The sequence below is a fragment of the Nelumbo lutea genome, chromosome 5, assembly GCF_056320005.1.
Source record: "Nelumbo lutea isolate HS-2025 chromosome 5, American lotus-T2T, whole genome shotgun sequence".
NCBI classification, from domain to species: domain Eukaryota; kingdom Viridiplantae; phylum Streptophyta; class Magnoliopsida; order Proteales; family Nelumbonaceae; genus Nelumbo; species Nelumbo lutea.
Window position 1 is genome coordinate 5590843 of NC_142688.1, and position 11374 is coordinate 5602216.

Here is an 11374-nt window from a genome sequence, read left to right on the forward strand (position 1 = left end):
CGACCACGTCTATTTTATGGCCCCACAAGTCAACTGGGTTTACAGCTGAGTCAGCACTGAGTGGCTTTATCTTCAATTATATTTTATTCAAAAGAAAGTTTCCATCTAATCAATTCATCATGATTTATGAGACCCTTTCAACGGCCAAACATTCCTTTGCTTCCCTCTAAAGGTATTTCTTGCTTCGACATGAACTTAACTTCCTTTTGTTTTATTTTTCCTCACAATTTCATCATTCTGGGGTGTCAGCATGCATTACCTATATATATATATATATATATATTTGCTATCCTTATTCCTTCAATTCATACAACACGGTAGACAGAAAAGGAACCATGACTAAGAATTGCAGACTAACTGTCTTCATTGGGCTTCTTGTCGTGAATTTGGTCCAAAATTCACTCTCTTCTGTTGTGTCTGTTGGAGACTTCAACAAGGATTTCTACGTGATGTGGTCTCCTAATCATGTAAACACTTCTGCTGATGGGCGAACAAGGAGCTTGATTCTTGACAAAGACTCGGGTAATTTGAACCAGGAAAAAAAAAAACACATACACCAAGACAAGAAGCTTATTTAATTAAATCAATGCATATTTTCTGGTTTGCTAATTGAGTAGAGTATTTCGTAGGTGCTGGTTTTGCTTCCAATGAAATGTTCTTGTTTGGGGAGATTGACATGCAAATCAAGCTGGTACCAGGTCATTCAGCAGGCACAGTCGTAGCCTTTTATGTAAGTGAAATCCATTTAAATTTCTTCTTCTTCTTCTTCTTTGATTGAATATACTTTGGTTATGGAAATGCAGCTAACCTCGGATCAACCTAACCGAGATGAGATAGATTTTGAATTCCTGGGCAATGTGACGAGGCAGCCATATATCCTCCAAACCAATGTGTTTGCTGATGGGTTCGACAACAGGGAGGAAAGAATCCATCTGTGGTTTGATCCAACCAAAGACTTCCACACCTATTCAATCCTATGGAACCTCCACCAAATTGTGTAAGTCATTTCCGTAAGTTCGGCACTTGGATTATATATTCTAGTCCTTTTTATTAAGTTATTTCGCCAATAATATTGAGTTAAAAGAGATGGGCCCATCATGGGCCAACACATTGAGAACCATCCTATCCTACCCGAGGGTGAGGCTAAGATCCATTACGCCAGAATGGCCCATCGCCACCCAAATCCATCATATCCTATACCCTTGTTTCAGAAGCAACGAACATAACCGAAATTCCCCATCTGATCTAATATGTATAATCATGAGACTTGATTGTGTTGTGTTTGCAGATTCATGGTGGACTGGGTACCCATCAGAGTGTATAGAAACCATGCAGACAAGGGAGTTGCTTTTCCAAGGTGGCAACCAATGGGCATCAAAGTCAGCCTATGGAACGGTGACAGTTGGGCAACACGTGGTGGACGCGATAAGGTTGACTGGTCAAAGGGTCCCTTCATAGCCTCATTCAGGAACTATAAAATTGATGCCTGTATTTGGAAAGGGAATGCAAGGTTTTGTAGGGCTGACAGCACCACCAATTGGTGGAACAAGGACCGCTATAGCACTCTAACATCAAAACAGAGGAGGCTGTTCAAATGGGTTAGGAAGTACTTTCTCATCTATGATTATTGCCTAGACAACATCAGATTCCAAAACAACTTGCCAAGAGAATGCTCTCTTTCCAAGTATTGATCAATTATCATCAAATCAATTAAAGGGAATCTTTCGGCTTTAATTACTTTTATCATGCATATTTCTTCTTTGGGTGTTCATTGGGAGGGCAACCTTTTGGCCATTACTTCTGTCTATGGTCACGGCTGCAATAAAGCTTTCTTTCTGCATATGTGATCCCATGGATGTATAACTTAAACATTAAGCGGAATCCATTTTGTGAAAGCATGTTTATTCTTGGAAGCAAAGAACAACTTCCTATCATGTTTGCCACTCAAGAAATTTCCATTAAAGTTTCTTGTCTCTGTTGCGCAGGGAGAGGGCTCTAATAATAATAATTATATATATATATATATATATATAGGTTATTTATTTATTTTTATTACAGCAACGGCCGGGCAACCTCTGGTATTTATCTCCAAAACTAGGGTTTTTTTTAATGGGTACAACTCTCTCTCTCTCTCTATCTCTCTCTGCGTGTATAATGTGTTGTACTGTATTTGAGAAAAAGAACAAGATTGAGAGAGACAGAGGCAAATTGGTGACAATAAACAGAAAGAGATCGCATGGCTCATAAGTCGTCATAGCTGGCTTGTATATGTACTGTTTTGCTTTCTACAGACACGTGCCATATGCAGATCATATATATATAATTTGGTAATGGAATCGTTTAGAAATTAAAGTACAACCAGAAATCTTCAATGTGATGGCACGGTTGGGCCAAGAAAGGGCCTCATGTCAATGAATCCTGATTTCATCCTTTACTCACACGGGAGTTATTCCTAACGTGGGGTGGGACTGCAACGTGCTGTAACGTGGGGAGTTGGGATTTCCTGCCAACAAAAATCCCTCCCAACACGTTCTAACATGATTTATATCTGAAAATCACATGTCTGGTACATGGTAGGTTTCCGTCATATGTGGATCCCACAAATGATGTGCGGATACGAGCCATGTAATTGGAATGTGTTGGTTAGGATTTTTGTTGGCAGGTGATCCAAAATCGTGAGGTGGGTGCGACCGTGCCAGAAGGATCCGAACTCCCTCTCAACTCTTTATTCATGGATAGTTAAATAAATAAATAAATAAATATGCTTATATATTAGAATTTTCATTAAAATTATATTTAGATTTTGAATTATTTAAATATACAAAAAAGTACAGAATTTTCTTTCATAGAAAACTTATACTACATTCACTTTTTATAATATATATATAGAGAGAGAGAGAAAGAGTATACATGCATTATAGTATTATATTTGTATAATATTGTATATTTTTAATAGATTATACCTGCATTCACGTATAAAATACGTCAACTTTTTTAGTTCTATTTTTTTTTGAAGATAACGTATTAAATACATATACATTAATTCCCTCAATGTTCTATATGTCTCTCATTTTTTATCAAATCAAACATACCCTAAGTTTTTGAGGAGGTTATGAGGCCCTTAATTGCTTGCTTTGGCTGAAGTTGGGGTGATTACTATGACCTCAAAATATTTATTATTTGATTATTTTATCTATTAAGTTATAAAGCAATAGATGATTCAACTCAGCAACTTATGATCAAAGGTACCCTTAGTTAATGATTCAGCCCAAAGTTGAAATTTTCGTCATGTATCAAATGTGTATCATATCATGTCAGCGCCACCCCAATATACTAATTATTAAGTTTAATATTTGATGTTTTTAATATTTTCAGGGTCGGGTAGGCCTTGCTAAGACCGGCTCTTGTCAAACTAAAAAAAAAGAAACTGAATAAGGTGTATCGATATTTTGAATTACGATTCATTCATAAATCATTTTAAATTCAAGGTTTTTAAAACTGAATTGGACAATAAACTGTTCAGGGGTCCAGTTCTCGGGTCAAATGGTTCGATCGTTTTAAATCGAATGGATAGCCCATTCTGACAAAAAAAATAATCAAAACGGTTGGATGGTTCGAACAGTTTAACTGTCTGAATTAATGGTTTACTGACCAAATCAACAATTTTTGGCAAAATAACAGTTCGAAGATATCCTAATTTTTCTGATCCGGTTTTGAAGAGCATGCTCAAATCATGAAATCACCATCTACAAGATTACAAAAAACCAGATGGAAGTTCCTCCGGATGCTCTATTATTGTACGTGTACCATATACTAACTTCATTATGGGCCACGACCCACTAATATTATTCAATTAATTCAATCCGTGTGGGACTCCCTAGTTCAGTCAGGTACGTGGATAAGGAAGGGAAGGGACTTCACTTATGTGCCATTGTCATCAATATAACTACCCTAAATTAAGACCAAGACCTCTCATTATTTAATTCAACCCCTAACCCAAACTATTCAGTTCATTGCTTCTACTGTTGTACATTCATCCATTATATATTACTAATTCATTCTTTCCTTTAATATTCATATATCACCAATTTCAATCTACCTGGCACACATGAGCATCTAGTTGTTCATACTTCATTCTAACAGTCAATCCACTGGGCGTCCCTCATATCGTCAGAACTTTCTATCACATTTTACACGGATGGGTTTGGGTCCGGTCAGAATTCATGAAACCCTCCCTTCACTAGAAAAAGCCTTATGTTGACCTGGACCCTGGTGGGCCGAGCTGGGTTCAGGTTGAATATACTGCCCATCTGAAACCGACCTGATCGTTACTTTGGCAGATGGAGCCAAAGATTACCACAGCCCCATATGCCTTTGCTATTTGCTGAATCCTTGTCCACTCATTAGGCCTGGATTACCATCATGGGCATAAACAACCATTCTAAGGGCTGAGGCACCCGATTTCTTTTCTCTATATGCATCTTGGGTATCCATCTATCCCTCTCCTACGATAAAGGGATGAAAGAGGCTTTAAAGGAGTCTAGCTCGAAAGAATCCAAGAAACATTAATTGGAAGTGAAGACGAGAGGTTGGACCTTTCAATTTTTTTTTTCTCTTATAATTATACAAATTTTTGAGTAGGGGTGGAGAATCCTCCAAACGGCTCCTTTTCTTTCTTCCATCATATATCTATCACATAGACACAGGACACAGTTCTTTCCTTGTGTCTGTTAGATCTTATCGTATAAATTATAAAAAGAACCCAAGAAACGAACGGCCACAAATCTAATGCAGATAAGGGTTTAGTAATTGGTATTGTTGGGTAGTCAAATCTCGAGAGACCAATTCTTATTTCATTTTTAAGCGTATAGCGCTGTTTCTCTCTCTCTCTCTCTCTCTCTCTCTCTCTCATATGGGGTGTGCTCTTATTAACTGTCATGCTTTCTCATGCCTAGAGGGACTGGCGACCTACCATTAACTCATTTTTTTCTCTTAACAAGAATCTACAGATCATGTAGTTAATAACCATTTGATCATACTTGTTAATGGTGGGGCACGCAATCTCTTGATTTACTAATACCTTACTCGCTATGGGTGAAGGGAAGTGGGCCAGGAAAACTGGCCCACCTAACACCGCTAGATCGGACGGTTGACTGGCCGAGTATCGCCTTGGTTTTGCAATTCTAGAATTGCAGTATGAGTGGATTATGAATCCTAACTCCAAATAAAATCAATAAATAGGCAGAAAAAAGAAAATTGGACAAGGCCACAAGCCCACAATCGTCGTTCTCGTTCACCACTCACTAACGGCTAGCGTCTTCACTTCACTTCAAAATAGCCTGATCAGTCATCATGTATGGAAGCCAACCAAAATTGAACACGTGGCTTGGCTTAATGTGCATGATCCAGCTGTTAGGGAAAGAAACTTAAATATAATATAAAACGTAAGAGCGTCGGCAGTGGACCACTTGCAAACGACGTGTCGATGATTGGGCAGGAGAAAGGATTCTTTTCCTCGTAATTATCTTTTCTCGTTGTTTATGAGATCAAAGGTTGTAGGGTTTAAGAAGAGGATGAGGAGGGGAGGAGTGATGGATGGATAATAATAGGATGATAGCGACGAGGGGTTGGAGGTGGGGTGATAGATATAGAGTAGGATTGATAGCTCTTCTCATCAATTATTAAATTATAATTATTCATATAAAGGAATATGTAGATTGACAACTCATTATTCTCCCTCTCTTCGGTTAATTACCTTTTTTCCACTTTTAATTATACGTTAAGAGGTGTTTTAGTGTGGATGAAAAATTAGTGGATGTGAACTGGTCTATACTATATCATGTGATAGAGATTAATTCGTACCACATCACAGTCCATAGTTATTCTGAACTGTGAATAAACTATATGGATTCAACCAGTCTACACCCACATTGGTGTTCTGTAGTGTAGTGTAGATCAGTCCATACCACACTTTTTTGATTCCATGTATCTCATGTACATTTTATGAATGACCTATACCAACATTTTAAAAAATGACCTGGAAACAGAACCGTTCTACCCACTGATTTCTGGGTTGATGGTCCGACCGTCCGATTCAAATGGATGTTCTGTTTTGACAAACAAATTAAAAAAATAATTAAAAATAAAAAACGGTAAAAAACCGTTGAATAGGTTGATGGTTTAACCGCTCAGATCAACGGGTTGCTAACTTTTTCAACGGTTTTTAGCCAAAAATTGGGTTTAGGGTAAAATGGAACCGCTTGCTTGGACGGTTCCCGGGCTGAACGGTACAACCGTCCGGGTCAACGATGGTTCAAAAACCTTGATCTACATAGTTAATCATAAATAACTAATTTTTGGATTTTATATGATAAATATATTAAAAAATGCATCAATGAATTAATATTAACCAATAAATATTAACTATTTTATAAAAACAATAGTAAAATAATTAAAATTTTAGAAAATATATTTTAAATATTTTAAATATAATTTTATTGATAAAATATTAAAATTTAAAAAAAAAATAATTAATATTTTATTGATAAAAATATTAAAATGTGAAACAAACAATAGGTAGCCTTTCAGGGAAAGTGTGAAGTAGGGGATCAAAAATCAAGTGTGGATGGTCCCCAACCATGAAATTTTGTCGTGGAAGAGAAATTGAGGTGTGGACGGGACCTGTCCACGCTATATTGGGTTGTGGATAGGACCGGTCCCGTCCACACCTAGCCGAACACGACCAAATCTTGTGGATGGGATTTAAGCGGTTCCGAACACCACCTAAATTGCTGAAACCTTCTTAAAGTTTTCGATTGTTGCTGAAATTTTTCCTGAAGTTTGATAATTACAATTACCTTCATTGAACTTTGTGACATGGTTGCAAGTAGACCCCCTTTTGTTAAAATTCTTTGAAAAGGGGCATAAAAATGGTCAATATACCCATGCAGTTACTTTTCATCAAAATGTTTATCTTTTATATTTTCTCTTCATATGAATGGTTAGCTCAAACCCTTTCAATCTCTTTCTTTTTCTGAAATTGATTTGTTTTACAAATTTGACTTTCATATCAATCATTAAGGTTATGCTTGGTTTGAAGGAAAAGGAAGGGAAAGACAGACGAACCTATACAAGGTTTGCAAAGGTTTTTCTACCTTCTTCTTCTTTTCCTTGTATTTTCCTTCAAACCAAACATAGTCTAAAAAGATAAAGCTACAACTTTAAATTCTCTTTTTTTTATTGATATTATTTTTATGTAGAAACCAGCCTCAATAGTAATTGCATGGATACTTTAGACATTTTCATGCCTCTTATTAGGGGATTTTAAGAAAAGGGGTCTAGTTGCAATAAGTGTGTCAAAAAGCCCAGAGGAAGTAATTGCAATTACCAAACTTCATAGAAGATTTCAACAATTTATCTAAATAATAATAATAATAATAATAATAATAATAATAATAATAATAATAATAATAACAAAACAATTTTTTTTGGGAAGTCTCGATAAGTCCACACCATTTTATTTCACGACAAAGAAGCTCTACGTTACTTTTACACGGGCCATTGCTTGATCAGATTAAACCCTCTGTCTGTCTGTCTCTCTCTCTCTCTCTCTCTCTCTCTCTAATCTGAAATGGTGCGGATCCTCCCAAATCTCGATAAAGGATCTCTTCTCTCTAAAGATCACCATTTTTACCTCTATCCATAATAAAAAGATTAACCCTCTCTTTCTCCTCATCTCTGCACATCTCTCTCTCAAAAAACCATCCCAACCTAAAAGCTAAAGCTGTTAGGTAAGTCATTCAACCTAAAATCTTAGGTTTGAAGTGTGGATAAGCACAAACCTATCCTTACCTTGTGCTAAAATTTAAACTACGTAGTCCAACAGGCTCAGGCTTTAATATCATTATCTCAAAAAATTATTCAATCTAAAAGTTTAAACCATGAGGTGAGGTTCTTGAATAGATTTTTACTCTCTCTCCTCCTGTAATTGAGTCATCCCATAGATTGAAAAACGCAGAAGTTGTGCATCAATCATGTTCTCCTCATCTTCATTGTTGGATGAGGGAAAGAGAGAGAGATTGATAAGCCACTTTTGAGTGACAGCATATGTTTTAAACTTGTTGGAATTTTTATTGAGTTGAAATGCAATCAATCAAAAGTGATTAACATACAAATCCAATGAAGAGAACCAAAATTATGATAACATGCCAAACAGGAGTATAGGGAGCTTTTTCGTGGGGTTAGGACTTGATAGGTCCCATATTGGAAAAAAAAAATCCCCATAGCCAATCAAATGAGATGGATATTCTCTCAACCATCATAACATTTACTACTTGTCTATACTTCTATGTTCTACTTGAGCATTTTTGTTCCTAGCACAAATACTATTATTTTAGCCACAAATGATGAAGATGGATGATTTTAAGCAGTGCTTTAAAAGATAACCTGGACGTTGATCCATTTTTTTCCCCTCTCTCTCGCAAGCCAGCGGTTCTACCGTTAAGGTCAAATGAATCAACTTATAAAATTAAAATATAACTATATATGCAGAAAATATAATTATGTATAATTATTCTTGTAGAAAATAATTTTCAAATAAAAGCCTCACACACGATCCATTGTCAGGGTCAAGCGGGTGAGAGTTCGACCATCTGGGTCAATGGGATCTCTGACCAAGTCAATGGTAGTTTGGGGTTAAAACGAACCAGAATTGTTACCCGGCCGGTGACGGTTCGAGTATGACAGTAATGATTCTTTTAGCCAAGTGATGTTCACTGTGTAGATCAAGGAACTGGCCATATATACCATTTTAACAAAAGAGTAGGGTACCCACCAAAAACAAAATGCACCCCACTCAAATATCCAGATTGTAAATTAAAATGGGTCAAACCCATTTTCCGGTAGATGTCTTCAATTGTATCCAATCACTTGAATTTGCAACAAGCTTGTTTTAACTTTATATTCCATCCATTATAGAAACAGTAAGTTCGTTAAAATCATCTGTACTGTACTTATCAATGAGAAGAAACAGACGAGAGAGAAGGGTTGTAGACAGTTGGGTAGGGAGGCGATGGTGGTAGGGCCAGGGACGGCTTGCCATTAGCTGGACGAAGAGCAAAGTTGATATGGCGCTTTCAACTTAATGCAGCAGTCTCCATCGCTTCTCCTCCTCCACTCTCCACTGTATAAAAAGCCCCCACGCCCACCACTCTACTCAAATCATACAAACACACACCAAGGCTTAGGCTTAGGCTTCAGCTACCCAAGACCTTTTCGTCTCTCTCTTGATCCATCGATCCACCCCCACCCATACATTTTGTTTAAATATTTTGGTTTGGCGTGGTAGGGGTTGGTTGGTTCCATCTATACTACATCATTACCAACATGGCCACAGCCACACGCAGCTTGTTAAAACTAATGTTAGTGCACATCTTTAGTTTGGCTGTCTCGGTCTGGGCTCGCCCCGCTACCTTCCTCCAGGATTTTCGTATTACGTGGGCTGATAGCCATATCAGGCAAATCGAAGGAGGGCGGTCCATTCAACTCATCCTTGACCAAAATTCAGGTATATATCTTTTCTTTATTAGCTAGTATAGTGATGATGAGGTCAACCTGCTGCTGGGGGCCGGGTATCGTCGTTCGATTCATGAACTCAATTCCCGCTTTAATTTGTGTATTGTATTGGGTTTTTCATGCATTACAGGATGTGGGTTTGCCTCCAAAAATCAATATTTGTTTGGGCGTGTCAGCATGAAGATCAAACTCATACCTGGCGACTCCGCCGGAACTGTCACTGCCTTCTATGTGCGTCTCTTTCTGGGTTATTACTTCACTTTCATTTCTTCCTCTCCATATATGCGTACGCTTATGAATTTTGTTGACTTCTTTTCTGTTCGACTAGATGAATTCAGACACCGATACTGTGCGCGACGAATTGGACTTCGAGTTCTTAGGCAATAGAACTGGGCAGCCTTACACTGTCCAGACCAATGTCTATGTCCATGGGAAGGGTGACCGGGAACAGAGGATCAACCTCTGGTTCGACCCTGCTGCAGAATACCACACTTACTCTATTCTATGGAACCACTACCATGTTGTGTAAGTTCAAAACTGTATCATATTTATATATATGAAAAGTTGTATTAATTATTTATTGCTTGTTTGTTTTTTCTTTTCGCAAATGAATGACTGGATCGATCCATGAAATTAAGATGCCCTTTTAATTAATGGCTACTGTTATAAAAATTAATATTGAATGATGGGTGGGTGGGTGTACAGCTTCTATGTGGATGACGTGCCCATTCGAGTATACAAGAACAACGAGGCCAAGGGCCTCCCCTTTCCCAAATTCCAACCCATGGGAGTCTTCTCTACATTGTGGGAAGCCGACGACTGGGCAACGAGGGGCGGACTGGAGAAGATCGACTGGACCAAAGCTCCCTTCTATGCCTACTACAAAGACTTCGACATAGAAGGATGCGCGGCGCCCGGAGCTGCGAGCTGCGCCTCAAATCCCAACAACTGGTGGGAGGGCGCTGGTTATCAGAAATTGGACGAATTGCAGGCTAGAAAATACAGGTGGGTTCGCATGAACCACATGATCTACGACTACTGCGTTGATAAGTCTCGTTACCCGGTCACCCCACCAGAATGCTTGGCCGGCATCTGAATGATCATGAATGCATCAAACAACTGGACTGGACATATGCCATTCAATTCATCATCTCTCATGAAAGCCTATGCCATATATATGTATATATATCAATAAATGCGTAATTAATTAGAATATAAGCTCTCTGGATTTATGTGTTCAAATGTGGCCCAACCTATATATAGGCGTAGGTCGATATCTATTTGTGGCTCCACGTGTTTGTTTGGCATGAATTTCTTTATATATATCAATGAAGGCTTTGGAAGGAGTGTGAAAATGATAATGACTTACAAATTAACTCATCGTATATATATACTGGCAAAATAGCCCAACGGCCTTTGGAAGGAGTGTGAAAATGAAATACACGAGAGTTAGATGATGACAGATGACAAGATCGGTGGAACAACACAAACTAACTAGCTAGGTAAATATATAGAACTCGGCTTCACTAAGTGTAAGGCCCGTTCCAACGGCTTTGTTGCCTTGCATTGATAACATCTCTCTATGAAATATATAAATATAGAGATATTCCTAGTGTAAGGCTGTAAAAGCTGTTCAATCGGCCAACGAGCCTTACATTGACTGAAGCCGATCTCGAATATATTTTGTGAGACTCCAAAAGTTCACATTCCATGGGAATTGCATAACTTAAAACTATGTTTGGATAAGTTTTACTTTTAAGTTTTGGAGTGCTGGGAGAAACAAATTAAAATGAATTGCAAT

The 11374-nt window shown here is 37.8% G+C and overlaps 2 protein-coding genes across 2 annotated transcripts; both read left to right on the plus strand.

Annotated features, from left to right (window-relative positions):
- Positions 1-245: 245 nt before the first annotated feature.
- LOC148850004 (putative xyloglucan endotransglucosylase/hydrolase protein 10) lies at positions 246-1967 on the plus strand. Its single transcript, XM_088943253.1, has 4 exons — positions 246-522; positions 630-730; positions 804-997; positions 1289-1967. The coding sequence occupies exons 1-4, from the start codon at positions 336-338 to the stop codon at positions 1689-1691; spliced, it is 885 nt and encodes a 294-aa protein (XP_088799379.1). The 5' UTR covers positions 246-335; the 3' UTR covers positions 1692-1967.
- Positions 1968-9019: 7052 nt separating this feature from the next.
- On the plus strand, positions 9020-10928 carry XTH6 (xyloglucan endotransglucosylase/hydrolase 6). The gene is made up of 4 exons (XM_088943599.1): positions 9020-9565; positions 9704-9804; positions 9902-10098; positions 10279-10928. Exons 1-4 carry the CDS (start codon positions 9385-9387, stop codon positions 10667-10669), a joined length of 870 nt encoding a protein of 289 aa, XP_088799725.1. The 5' UTR covers positions 9020-9384; the 3' UTR covers positions 10670-10928.
- The last annotated feature ends 446 nt before the right edge of the window (positions 10929-11374 follow it).